The 14,671-nt window shown below is 45.7% G+C and overlaps 1 protein-coding gene across 1 annotated transcript in view; it reads left to right on the top strand.

Moving 5' to 3' along the window:
- OGFOD1 (2-oxoglutarate and iron dependent oxygenase domain containing 1) overlaps positions 1-14,671 on the top strand; it is a 756,310-nt gene that overhangs the window by 533,228 nt on the left and 208,411 nt on the right. The window contains exon 9 of the mRNA XM_033941292.1: positions 1,249-1,328. Within this exon, the coding sequence (XP_033797183.1) occupies positions 1,249-1,328 (80 nt within the window). The remainder of the gene's footprint in view (positions 1-1,248; positions 1,329-14,671) is intronic.

Genomic DNA, 14,671 nt, shown 5'->3' with positions numbered 1-14,671 from the left:
GCCAACCAGAATAGGCCCGGGAGCCTTAGGCTCCTCCTGTGGGCGGGGCCTTAAGCACATGGGCCGGGATGGGTCCATGTGCTTAAGACCCCGCCCACAAGAGGAGCCTAAGGCTACTGGACCTATTCTGGTTGGCCCAGGCGCCTCAGGCCCCACCTGTGGGCGGGGTTTCAGCCGCCTGGGCCAATCTGGCCCTATTCCTGAGCCGGCTGGCCTGCCGGACGGGCGGGCTTGGCCCCTGTCCGTACGGCCAACGTTTTGAGGTACGGGGAAGGGGGGTGGGGGTGTCATGGGGTCTGAGGGGGGGTCGCAGGTTGGCGGGGAGGTGGTCGTTGGGGGGGGGTGGTGTCGAGGGCAGGAGGACCTGGGATCCCTCCTGCCCATAATGTAGTGGGGGGTAGGGGATCCGCCTGGGCAGGAGGGGTTGGGCTCCCTCCTGGCTGATCTTGTAGGGGGTGGGGGGGCGAGAGGCCAGGAGGGCTTGGGCTCCCTTCTTTTGGACATTTTTTTTGATAATGGACATTTTCCCTGCTTCTACTTTTAACGTTTAAGGCCTTAGGCCAAAAGGGATTTAGACGTTTTATTTTGATTATGCCCCTCCACATTTATAACAATTAGAGAAGAACTTTGTTGCCAATTCACAATCCAATAAGTCATAACTAACGTTGCAAAATTTCTCATGCAATCCATAAACGCCGAGCATTCGCTTATCTAAGCCAGTCGAAAACAACAATACAACATACGAGTATAACCAGTTGCTTATTCTTATTAAGTACTACGATGTGGATGCCTTTGGTACCCAAGACAAGTTCGCGCCTCTAGTCATAACACACCATTTCCCCCCATTAATACTAGCAGTGAATCAGATGATGATAATACCTACCACGCCATTAGTCTTGTATTGACTTGTTGGTGCGCCTAACAGGAAATATTTCGCCTTCGGATTACAATAAAAATATGGTTTATTTATGTTACACTTATTAATTTGTGAATTATTCTATGTTTGGTAAATTACCAATGTGTGGCACTGCAACGGGACAAGTTATATTAAATTGTGTTTATGAACTTTTGCCACGTCTTCAAGCTGTAGGGAGAAATGTGTGTGTGGGGAGGGATGGGATGCCGAACTGGCAGCTTGTTTTGGTGGGAAATGTCCCCCTCCCCCTGCCAGAATACGCCCATGTCATACTCCTTCATAAGAAAATTAAAAACCTGTATGTAATAAGGGTTATCTGTTTCTTTTTTCAGCTGGAGAAATTTAAGGAGGTGTGTGAGGCTTTGGAAAAAGAAACACTTGAATGGAAGATCAGAGGACCTCCTAATAAAAGGTATTTAGTTTCTGTCACTTAATAAATAATAATAATAATAATAATTTTATTTTTTATATACCGCCATACCCAGTGAGTTCTAGGCGGTTTACATCAATTCAAAAGGATCTACGTTATCCAGCAGATTTACAAACAAATAAAATAAAACAGTTCAGTAACAAGTAAAAACTGAAATTGACCGAGGATGGGGGAGGTTGTTGAAGACGTGGAAGAGAGGAGCTGAAAAAAGGGGGGGTGAATGCCGGGGGGGGAGAGGAAAATGTGAGCGGGTAGGGCCGTTAGAGGTCTTGTTTGCTGAAAAGGTAAGTTTTGAGAGATTTTCTGAAGTCGAAGTAGGAGGGGGCTTCGAGAATCATTTGGGCCAGCCATGTGTTGAGCTTGGCTGCTTGGTAGGCGAAGGTTTTGTCTATGAATCTTTTATAATGGCAGAGTTTTAGCGAGGGGAAGGCGAATAGTTGAGTTCTACGGGATTTCTTGTTTATGTGATAGAGGTTAAAGTGGGGGTTGATGTAGCTTGGAGTAGCACCATTAACCGATTTGTAGCAGAAGCATGCAAACTTGAAAAGGACTCTTGAATCGAATGGCAGCCAGTGTAGTTGGTGGTAGAAGGGGGTGACATGTTCCCATTTCTTTAGGCCGAAGATGAGACGCACGGCGGTGTTTTGGATTAATTTTAATCTCCTGGTGGTTTTCTTCGTGGCGTTTAGGTAAATGATGTTGCAGTAGTCAAGAGTGCTGAGGATGGAACCAGTAGGCGGAAAGCGGAGTCGTCAAAGTATTTTTTTATTGTGCGTAGTTTCCATAGTACGGAGAAGCTTTTCTTGACCATGTGTTCAGTGTGGTTTTCTAAGGATAAATTTTTGTCCAGAGTGACTCCCAGAATTTTTAGGGTGGGTTCAATAGGGAAAGTAATTCCTTTCAATTGAATAGAGTTGTTTTTGATTTTGTCATTGGGGGTGGCTAGGAAGAATTTTGTTTTGTCGGGATTGAGTTTCAGTCTGAACGAGAGCATCCAAAGTTCGATCTGGTTAAGAATATTTGTTAACTGCATTTGTCTTCTGATTTCTACTTTTACTAGAGCTGTGATGTAGAATTGGATACGACACCTAAAGTTCTACATCACTGCTCTTCTGTTTCCCTCTCATTGCTTAACTGCCCCTTATACTCCCTCCTATGTTCTTAGCTCTGTGAACACCTACCATCTAGCCCTACTCCCTATTTTGTGCTCTTGCCTTAAGTCAACTAGAAAATCTACTTTTTTCTGCTAGGCACCTACACTCTGGAATTCACTACCACCTGAACTACAAGCTGAACCTTCTTATCCTAAATTTTGCACTGCCCTGAAAACTCATCTCTTTTCCCTTGCATTTCCCTCTGGGCCCACTGGTTAGTGTGGATGTCCATTGACAGTAGCACAACTTTAATTTTATTTTTATCTTTGCTCTACCTTATAGAACATTCACACTTTTATTTGTATTCACCTTTCTATACATTCTTGGTATTCCTTTCTTTTTTCACTGGTTTGCCTTAGTACACTGCTTTGCTTGCTTGTTTGTGAAAGGCAGTATATCAAGTGTCAATAAATATAAATATTGTTATCCCAAGACAAGCAGGCAGCATATTCTCACATATGGGTGACCTCATCCATGGAGCTCCGATGCGGATAGCTGCAAAAGCGCTTTTGCTTTAAGAACTTTAGAAAGTTCACGACTGACAGCATCATTCATGTGCAAGTGCCTTCCCGCCCAATATAGGCGCATGTCTTCTCAATTCTCAGTTTTCCGCAGAATTACGAAGTTGTGTTAGAACATTTTGCGTTTCTTTTTTGCCTTCCCGTTTGCAAAAACTTTGGATTTTTTCTGTTTTTTCCCTTTGAGATTTTTTCTCATCTGTATAACATAACATAACACCATATTTCTAGACCGCATAGCCATAAGTTCAATGTGGTTTTCAAAAAATTACAAATGAAAGAGTTACAAAAGACACGATGAAAAGTGTGGCAGGTGCCAGCGCACTATTTCTCTTACTGATCCCCACAAGTGGTATATCCAGTGCCTGGGCCCAGACCACCGTGTAGAGTCCTGCTCACACTGTTCCACTGTTCAAAAATCGTCTTCAGCAGAAACAACTCTTGGGTACCATGGATGCATCACAGGTATCTTCGACACCGACCAAGCCCTCGACATCTAAGGCATCACCATCGTCAGAGGTACCTGCTTCCATGTCGGTGTCACAGTCTATAGCTCCATCAGGTAAGCCAGCTAAGAAGTCACCAGCTTTCCAGACGGGGTCTCAGGCCATAAAGGTACATAGTCAATTCGTACCGGTAAAACAGAGACTTTTGATGCGGCTTGCTTCCACTTCAAGAGGTGCATCTTCTTTGATGTCATCCTCATCGGAGCGAGCTGCGGCACCAGTGATACTGGCATCCACACCCCAGGTATCGGTGCAGGCCTTTAAAGAGAAGCTCAATTCTCTCTTTAAGTTGGAGTTTAGGGACATGTTTCAGATGCTCACTCCCATGTCAGCTCCTCCGGTACCGGCCCAGCCTCAGTGTCGCTCCATGCGAGATGCAGGTACCAATGCTGCCTCATTGGTACTGCCTTGACGACACCTATCATCGTCATCAAGCCATGCTTCTTGACACCAGTCTTCTCGACATTGGTCTCCTACACCAAAGTGTTGCTCCTCAAAACATCAGACTCCCATCACTGAAGCATCGGGCACCTTCACCGAAGTGTCGCTCTTCTAGGTACTGATCAACTTCCTCAAAGTTTATGCATAAGAAGCAACGTTCCTCTGGGCATAGATCTAGTCATTCCAGGCATTTGTCTCCACGCCCTCCATCTTCCAAATTTGACAAACATTCTACAAAATCCAAGCATCTTTCTCCTGCATGCTCGAACAGGCATAAATGATCTGTATCACCTGCTTCTTCGGCTTCGTACCTTTCCAAAAGAAGGATCCGTTCTTCCTCCATTCCTGAAGATTCAGATCTCCATCTTCAGTCCATTCATGAGACCTCCCCTTCTTCCATGGAAGCTTATGGTTCCCAAGTGGAGCATTCTCCTCACTCTACTTCCCTTTGAGAACTTTCACCTTGGAAACCAGTCTCGTTTACCCACTTCATTAGGCAGATGGGTAAGGACCTGAAAGTAAACTTGGAAGCGGACTCCAAGTATTCAAAGGAGTTTATGGAAGCCTTAGATATCAAGCATCCTCCTAAGGAGTTACTCAGATTTCCTCTGCATGGCATTCTGAAGGAGACTCTTCGTAGGAACTGGGAATCCCCTTATTCTATTCCAGCAATCCCCTAGAACAGGGGTCCCCAAAGTCTCTCCTTGAGGGCCAAATCCAGTCGGGTTTTCAGGATTTCCCCAATGTATATGCATTGAAAGCAGTGCATGCACATAGATCTCATGCATATTCATTGGGAAAATCCTGAAAACCCGACTGGATTCGGCCCTCAAGGAGGGACTTTGGGGACCCCTGCTCTAGAAAGCTGGACTCTCAGTATAAGATTATCCCTATCCCTGGTTTTGACAAACCTCAGCTTTCTCACCATTCTCTGGTAGTAGAGTCCACGCTGAAGTACTTACAGGGCGTGAGGGTAGGTCAATGGATAAATTTGGGAGACATCTATACCAGAATGCTATGCTGGTTAATAGAGTTCTCAATTACAACTTCTATTTCACTTCCTATTTGAAATACTGGATTAAGACCATGCCAACTTCAAATACCTGCCTTCACATCGACAGTCAGATTTTAAACATATGTTCCACTCTTTCACACAGCTCTAGCAGCATCTGGTGCAATCCTCCTATGATGCTTTTTTGCTGTCATCTAGAGTCTCGGCAATCTCCGTGGCCATGAGAAGGCTTGTGTGGCTGAGAGTGGCAGATATGGATCCTAACCTTCAAGACCGGTTAGCCAATGTCCCTTGCCTGGGGGGATGAACTGTTTGGTGACACGATTGAAAATGCAACTAAAAAGCTTTCTGAACATGACAAATCTTTTAACTCGTTGCTCAGGCCTAAATCAAAATCTTGGGCCTCCAAAACTAAACTAAACTAAAACTTAGTTTTATAGACTGAGTCATCAACCAAGAGGAGCTCGTCTCGGTTAACAATAATGTAATACATAATACATAAATTTGACACGAAAAATAGACTGAAATAGTTAATTTCCAAAATGTTTAGCAAACAAAAAAGTTTTCAGAACTTTCAGGAATAAACAAAAGAACCTAAACTTCATTTTTTTTTTTTTTAAATTCTTTATTCATTTTATGATTCACAACAAGTGTACAGCATATATTAAACAATATACTAAACTTCTTAATGTAAGCGGTAAAGCATTACAGAATTTGGCTAATTTAAAAGCAAAAGAATGACTAAATCTCCTAAAGGTTCTGTTTTTACCACTGAGAGAGGGAAATGTAAGTTTTAATTTTTGAGATCTTCTGGCAAGTTGAGATCTAAGAACATTCCAGTCTAAAGGAATCAAAGTAGCGGAAATGCAAAATAGGATCTTAAAAGCAATACAAATGCACTTAAATTTAATTCTGAGAAACACTGGAAGCCAATGTAATTCCTTGAGCCAGAAAGGTTACGTGGTCGCACCCTCACCTGGAGTACTATGTCCAGCACTGGTTGCCGTATATGAAGAAGGACACGGTACTACTCGAAAGGGTCCAGAGAAGAGCGACTAAGATGGTTAAGGGGATGGAGAAGTTGCAGTACAGTGAAAGATTAGAGAAACTGGGCCTTTTCTCCCTCAAACAGAGGAGATTGAGAGAGGACATGATTGAAACATTCAAAGTACTGAAGGGAATAGACTTAGTAGATAAGGACAGGTTGTTCACCCTCCCCAAGCACTCTCTAAAATTGAAAGGGGATAGATTTTTGCTAGCCTCAAGATGTAAATTGAAGTCACCTATTACTAACGTGACCATTTATTTTTTCATCAAAACGGGACATCTATTAATATTCAGTTCCGCCCCCAACCCCGCCCTAGCCCCGCCCAAGCTCCACCCCCAATTTCTTCCATTCATTTTTCATGTACACAATGTTCCCTCTAAGCTGAGCGCATGAGCAATCGCTCACTATTTTCATTGGCGTCGCTCATAATTTTTCTTGTGTCGCTCACTATTTTAAGTTGAAAGATGCAGCGGCGGCTCATCTCAAGATCCCCAACTGCATCGGACTTCTGACGCAGGTGGGGATCGTGAGAGGAGCCGCTGCCACGTCTTCATGGCGTACCAAGGGGGGGGCGGCCCGCCCCGGGTGCAGCCTTAGGGGGGGTGCACAGCCGGCTGTGCACCCCCCATAAGGCTGCCGTCGGAGAGGAAGTTAAGGCCAGCCAATCACTACCTGGCTGGGTGAAACTTCCTCTCCGACGGCAGAATTGATGTCGGGGGAATGCTGGTCAGCCCGAAGGTGGGAAGCAGAGAGAGCTTGGGGCAGCCGCGGCAGTGGCTTTCGGGCCTGTTTCCCCCGATGGTGGCAGCAGTGGCTTTGTGGAAGGTAGGGAGAAAGAAAGAAAGGGGGCAGGCAGGGAGACAGAAGGGAAACAGAAAAAAAGAAAGGGGGCATCAAGAGAGAAAAAAGAAAGAAAGGGCAGGGAGAGAGGAAGAAAAAGTTAGGGGAGGGAATGAGATCTGGAGGAGAGGAAGCATACAGGCTGAAAGAAGGGAAGAAAGATTGGATGCACAGTCAGAAGATGAAAGTGCAACCAGAGACTCATGAAATCACCAGACAAGGTAGGAAAAATGATTTTATTTTAAATTTAGTGATCAAAATGTGTCTGAGTTTATTTATGCTGTCTATATTTTGCACTATGGCCCCCTTTTACTAAACCACAATAGTGTTTTTTAGCACAGGGAGCCTATGAGCGTTGAGAGCAGCGCTGGGCATTTAGTGCATTTCCCTGCGCTAAAAACTGCTATTGTGGTTTAATAAAAAGGAAGGGGGGTATATTTGTCTATTTTTGTATGGTTGTTACTGAGGTGACAATGCATAGAGTCATCTGCCTTGACCTTTTTGAAAAAAACCCAGAATAGGAATGATAATTAACATTTTCTCAGCGTATAGTGTGCTTTGTGTTTTTTAATTTTATTGTTGGTAGATCATCTTGACTTGGATGGAAGGAGGGATAAAGAAAAAGGACATATGCTGGATGGGGGAAGAAGATAGAGTTAGTGAGATAGTGGAGGGATGAGGGAAAGGGGTGGCATGCTATGGGTAGACATAGTGAAAAGAGGGAAACTGAGGACTGCATAGTAAGAAATAATTTAATTTAAACGGAGGCAGAAAATAAAGAAGAAAGACCAGAGAAGGAAAGGGAAGAGAGAGAGGAGAGAGAGATGCCAGAGAATGGGGAAGGAGACAGAAATATCAGATCTGAGCAGAGGAAATGAGAAGAGAGAGATGCTAAAAACCACAGGGGGAGGGAAAGAGAAAGATGCCAGACCATGAGGGAACAGAGGGAAGATGATGGATGCCAGACCAAAGGGGGGGTGTCTAGAGGAGAGATGGAAGGGGGAGGCATACAGTTTCTGGAAGGGGCATAGAAGGAGAGAAGATGCCATATAGGGAGGGGCAGAGAGATGGCAGACAGTAGATGGAAGGAAGACAGTAACAAGAAGATGAGGAAAGCTGAAACCAGAGAAGACAAAGGTAGAACAAAAAGTTTTTATTTATTTATTGCTTTAGGAGACATAGGTCACTGTTTCTGTGGTGTTGCATTTTATGCAGAGTCCAGCTTCTTGCTGGTTCAATTTAATCTTTGTCTGTGTATTTCTATTTTACCCCCCCCCCACCCTTTTACAAAACTGTGGAGCGTTTTTTTAGCGCCAGCCGTGGTGGTAGCAGCTCTGATGCTCAGAATTCTATGAGCGTCAGACCTGTTACCACCGTGGCTAAAATCCACACTATAGTTTTGTAAAAGGGAGAGGGGTTATTTTGTGATGACATATTCCATACTAGGCGAAGGTGTTTTCTGTGTTCTGTGTGTTCGAAAGACATGGTTTTCTGTTAGGATTGATGGTGTAGGATTGATCTGTGCTATAAGAACATAAGAACATAAGTAGTGCCTCTGCTGGGTCAGACCACAGGTCCATCACGCCCAGCAGTACGCTCCCGCGGCGGCCCAACAGGTCATGACCTGTCTAAATCACCCCTTGGTTTCTCCTCGAAGTCCTATCTTCCTATCCAATTCTTGACCCTTTGTCCCCGCACCCCTTTCAGTACCCTACGATCCCTTTGTCCCTCAGGAATCCGTCCAATCTCTGTTTGAATCCCTGTACTGTATTCTGCCTGATCACTTCCTCCGGGAGCGCATTCCATGTGTCCACGACCCTTTGGGTGAAGAAAAACTTCCTTGCATTTGTCTTGAACCTATCCCCCTTCAGTTTCTCCGAGTGCCCCCTCGTACCCGTTGTCCCTCTCAGTCTGAAGAACCTGTCCCTATCCACCCTCTCTATGCCTCTCAAGATTTTGAAGGTCTCTATTATATCTCCCCTGAGCCGCCTGTTTTCCAGAGAGAAGAGACCCAGCTTATCCAGCCTCTCGGCGTATGGGCAGTTTTCCAGCCCTCTTACCAGCTTCGTTGCTCTCCTTTGGACTCTCTCAAGTACCGCCATGTCCTTCTTGAGGTGCGGCGACCAATACTGAACGCAGTATTCCAGATGCGGGCGCACCAGACCATGTGCTGGTCTGGCTTGTTTAGTTTTACAATGGGTGTATTGATGTACTGCTCCCTGCAATATGTAAGATGCTGCCTTTTCTTAGGTACTCATGTGTGACGTGTGGCTTGTTACTAAAAATCATGTTTTTCGTACAGATGGGGGGGTGCCAAAAAATAATGGGCCCTGAGTGTTACATATGCTAGGTACGCCACTATATGTAAAGATACCAGAAAGCTGGCGAAGCAAAAACTTTAAGTAAATTGTTATTCTTCTAAGTTTTGAGTATTTAACCCTCCCACAATTTCACGGGCACTTGTCCTCCGCGCCTGCTCATAAATTTGTGGAGTATGTAACTTGTCGCTCATGCATATTTTTTTTGCACATACCTCATCAATCCTTAGAGGGAACATTTATAATATCTTATTAATTCATAATGGTAACCATAAAGTTTTTTAAAAACCTCAAAGCATACTATACGCAGAGAAAATGTTAGTTATCATTTATATTTCGGGGGTTTTCAAAAATGTCAATGCAGATGACTTTAAAATATGCAATGTCACCTCGGTAACTATAGAAAAATAGACAAATATAGTACAGATATAAATTCTCAAAACGGACACATTTTGATAACTAAATTGAAAATAAAATAATTTTTCCTGCCTTTGCTATCTGGTGATTTCATGAGTCTCTTGTTGCGTTTCCTTCTGACTGTGCATCCTTTCTTTCATTTCTTTCTTTCTGCACTCAGACCCAACAATTGTCCCTTTCTATTCCCTCCCTCCTTTCTTCCTATTTCCTCAGTGCCCCTTCCTGTGTCCTTAGTGCCCCCTCCTATATCCTTAGTGCCCCTTCCTATATCCTTAGTGTCCTCGGTTCCTCCCTTCTCTGTCCCCATCACTGCCTTCTAGCCTTTGTCTCCACCCCCTGCCCTATGCTCTGGCATCTCTCTCTTCTCCTTTCCTTCCTTCCTTCCCACTCCACCCCATGGTCTGGCATCTCTATCTCCTTCCCATCTCTCTCCTCTCCTTCCATCTCCCACTCCATTATCTGGCATCTCTTCTTCCTTTCTCTCCTTCCTTCCTCCTGGTCTGGCATCTGGCTCCTCCTCCTCACCCCATATACCCTGACAACTCTCCCCCCCCTCCATGATCTGGTAGCTTCTTTCCCTCCCTCCCATGGTCTTGGCATCTCTTTCCTCTCCTCTCCCTTCCCTGGTCTTCTTTTTCCCCTATCCCCTCCCCAATTGGGTGCAGTAGCAGCTTTTCTCTTCCCCCCTCCCCCCCTTGGGTGCAGCAGCAGCAGCAGCTTTTCTATTCTCCCCTCCCCCCTTGGGTGCAGCAGCAGCAGCTTTTCTCTTCCCTCCTCGGATGCAGCAGCTTTTCTCTTCCCCCCTCCCCCCCCCTTGGGTGCAGCAGCATCATTTCTCTTCCCATCCCTCCCATCGGCAGAGTCGCAAGCTTCCCTCCATCGCTGACCTATCTTCCATAGGTCAGCGACGGAGGGAAGCTTATAACTTGCTGCTCTTCCTTGCTTCGGACCTTCCTCGTTGCCGGGTCCTGCCTTCGCAGGACCTGGCAGCGAGAAAGGCCCGAAGCAAGTTGTAAGCTTCCCTCCGTGTCTCCCTTAGCTTCCCTCCATCGCTGCCCGTAGTGAACTCCTGCTCCGAGGCTCTAAAGTGTGCATGCCAGCTTCCCTTCTCTTCTCCTCCTCCGAGACATAACTTCCAGTTTCGGAGGGAAGAGAAGGGAAGCTGGCACGCACACGTTTAGCAGCAGGATTAGGGCGCAGAGAACACTGCGGGGTTAGCCCTGGACCGACCGACCCTTTGTCCCCGCACACAGCTTCGGGACACTGTCCCTGAAAACGGGACATTTCAGCGTCCCTAAGCGGTGGCTCGGGACAATGGGACGGTTGGTCCAATAACGGGACTGTCCCATTGAAAACGGGACGTATGGTCACCTTACCTATTACAAGTAATCTCTGAAATTTTACAGAAGAATTTGCAATAATTCCAGTAACAAGAGGGCTAGATTTATTCCATGGAGCTGGAGGGCGACATAAAAGGAGGATACCCAAAGGATAACGAGACAATTCATCCTTAAGAGATACCAAGAGATATTCCAGTTCTGGGAGGCTGGCCTTGTCCACTAATTGCACATTGAAAAAAGATTTATAAATCAATGCTAGTTCACTTCCTATTTTATTGCTTCTAAAGGACATGTGACTACTAAAGCGATAAGGACAAAGTTCACTCTGAGAAAATGTGTCTTCCTGAGAAATCCAAGTCTCATTGATACACATTAAACCGGGGTCTAAATCATCTAGTAGGTCTCTAATAATCTGTTGTTTATTGCAAACAGACCTTGTGCATTGCAGGAGTAAAGAGATTCAGTAAGTACATCCAAAGCTATATTAGCAGGAAGGATTTATTTCAAGGCATTAGAGTTCCTTGGAGGAATTATTTTTTTTCCAGAAAGGCTTTCTATTACCAAAAACTACACAGATTTGTTGGCCTAAGCAAGGAATATTATTTAAGCTAGACTCCAAGGGGCCAAAAAGTGATAAAACCCAGGAGATGGACAGGACTGATAGTGGCATACAGAAATAGACAAAAAACCCAAAATGAAATATCCATATTTAAAACTCTGATGACAGTTTATCTGATAAAAAAAAACTAAATTAACTGTCTCAAAGGACTTGCAATAAACAGAGAGCCAGCTATGAAGAATAAAAATTGAGCAAACTTAGGAGAAATAACATCAAAATAAAACATAAAATAAAAACTACAGGCTATGCAAAAGGTTGGTTGAACAACTATCTAAATAGATACTTATATGAAAAGTTGCAAGAAGCTTCTAGACAAAAACAGCTTCCTGACTAGATGTCTTATAAAATAGGCATAATGCTGCTAAAAAGCAGTATTCAAAGAACAGCACATAAAGTTAAACTTAAGAGGCAAACTAATACTATAAACAAAGCAAATAAAACAACTTATAAAACAGGTTTAAAGTGAGCATACAGGAGTGAAAATCCTTGTAAAGAAGCAAAGCTGCTCAAATAAGCAAAGCAAGTAAACAAAGCAAGTAAAGCAACTGATAAAACAAGATTAAAATAAGCATAAGCAGTGAAAACACTTGTAAGGAAGCAGAACAACTTAAAACAGAAAAAAATACCTTATAAACTAAGATATAATCTACAGCCTAAAATGGGCTTATAATCAAACAAATAAAAACATGCTAATAGAGCTCAGGGAATAGTACCCTGAATACAACTTGTAAAAATAGACTTAAAACAGCTTGAATCGGAAGCAAATATCAACAAGCAGACAAAGCTGATTACAGAAGATAGACATCAAAGGTGTTATAGCGTCTGACGTCTCAGGCAAGGGTGGAGCAAGATCAAACATCCGATCAGAATCAAGGCCCAAATTCACTAAACCTCCAAACCATGCACGATCTGTTTCCGTTTGCATGCCGGCTGACAAATTCAGTAAAAGCCAGCATGCAAATGGAGACGATCGTTAACACGCCCCCTACCCATGGCCAGAGTGATCCCCGCTCATGCACACACCCTGACAGTAGTGACAGGAGAAGCAGCCTCCTGTCACTGCTGTCAGGGCTCAGCCCAGATCTCTTGCCTGCTCCTGGACTCTCCTGCTCTCTGCCGCCGTTCCCTGCAGTGCAAGCCCGTGGTTTTAAAGCGGACCTGCACTGCGGGGAACGGCGGCAGAGAGCAGGAGAGCCCAGCGAGCAGGGAAGAGAGATCAGGCACTGACCCGACACCGGCCCTCGCTCCACCTCCCGGCACAGCCCTCCCTGCACGGCCCTCGCCTCCGGCAACAAAAAGGTGGTAGCAGGAGGGGTGCTCAGTCTATCCTCCTAGGCCTCCCACCCCCGGCCCACTCTTGGGGCCTGGACCACCCATCCTGGTACCTTTAAAATGGTTGGGAGCAGGAGGGGTGCCTGGTCCCTCCTGCTCCTTCCGACAATCCTCCCATCTTCAGGAGCAGGAGGGGTGCCCGGACACTCCTGCTCCTACGCCGATCTTCGGGAGCAGGATTTTCCTCCTGCTCCTGTTCCCCAGGCCGCCGCTGCGCAATAGCGGCCTTAGACCCCACCCTGGCACATCATCTGATGCATGGGGAGGGGCCTAAGGCACTGATTGGCTGGTACACTATTGGTTTGCTTAGTGAATTTGGGCCCAAGTCAGTAGGTGGTAGAAGACTTTTCCCGGGCTGTGTTTTAAAGCCCAACAAAGGCCAGAATTCACTAACCTGCCCGATCAGGCATGATCCTGGCCCGATCCAGGCAGGTCCGACTAATTCAGGAAGCAAAAATATGCAGATAGGGGCGATCGGAGGAACACCCCCATCTGCCTGCATGGCTCGCGCATGAGCGATCGGTGTGCATGCGCAGACCCGTCCCAGCCGTGACTTTTTTTTTTTTTTTTTACTTTAAACTTTTGCAGCCCGTGGGTTTAACCCGCTTTGGGTTAAACCCATGGGCTTGCACAGGCAGTCGTGGCAGGCAGGCAGGCAGGCAAGCATGTTCGGGCCCAAATCTCCTGCTTCCATGCGGCAGTGGCAGCCCCTCCTTCCCTTCAGTGCGAGCCCGTGGGTTTTAAGCGGGGCTGCACTGCGGTGTGCAGCCCCACTTTAAACCCGCATGCTCGCACTGGAGGAAATGCAGCAGAGCCAGAGGGAACAAAGAGGACATGTCAGGCAGGCATTCAGGGCAGGCAAGCCCAGGGGTGCAGGACCGTGAGAGCCAATGCAGGCAGATCAGGGCTGCAGGAGGTGTTCGAGGCTGCAGGAGATCGGTGCTGACAGGGCAGAGAGCAAGGCTTCAGTAGAACAGGAGAGTCGGAAGGACGTTTTCGACTGCTCCCCAGCAGCCGCTTCTTGCGTTGATCGGCCAGCCCTGTCTGATGTGAAATTTTGTGTAGTGAATCGTGTCACTGTCCAATTTGCATGTGTTTCTCCTCATTTGCATGCACGGATTCAAAGCGGATCGCAGGAGAGGTAAGTGAATCAGGCCGGTGGGAAATTTGCTCGTTAAGGAGTCGCAAACCGATCGGCACACGATCAGTTTGCTTAGTGAATCTAGCCCACAGTGTTTAACGTTTCAGGCAGGGGTGGAGCAAGCTCACACACCCGAACAGATTGAAACATTCAAGATATTGAAACATTCAAGATATTAAAGTGATTTTACTTAGTAGAGAAAGAGAGATTGTTCACCCTCTCCAAGGTGAAGAAAACGAGGGGGCACTCACTAAAGTTAAAAGGGGATAGATTCCGTACAAACGTAAGGAAGTTCTTCACCCAAAGAGTGGTAGAAATCTAAAAAGCTCTTCCAGAGGGGAAAGCACCCTTCAGGAATTCAAGAAAAGGTTAGATAAGTTCCTGCTGGACCAGAACATACACAGGTAAGGCTAAACAAAAATAGGGCACTGGTCTTTGACCTAAGGGCCGCCGCTTGAGCGGATTGCTAGGCACGATGGGCCACTGGTCTGACCCAGCAGTAGTAAATCTTATGTTTTTATCAGAATCAAGTCAGTAGGTGGTAGACTTTTCCCGGGCTGTGTTTTAGTGTAAAGCAATTTTTATTGAAGCGAAAAGAACACAGCAAAAAGATACAGGCGTGCAGAAATGAACAAGTCC

The sequence above is a fragment of the Geotrypetes seraphini genome, chromosome 4 (genome assembly GCF_902459505.1).
Source record: "Geotrypetes seraphini chromosome 4, aGeoSer1.1, whole genome shotgun sequence".
Lineage (NCBI taxonomy): Eukaryota > Metazoa > Chordata > Amphibia > Gymnophiona > Dermophiidae > Geotrypetes > Geotrypetes seraphini.
Note: the sequence above shows the minus strand (reverse complement) of the source record. Positions and strands in the feature narration are given on the sequence as shown.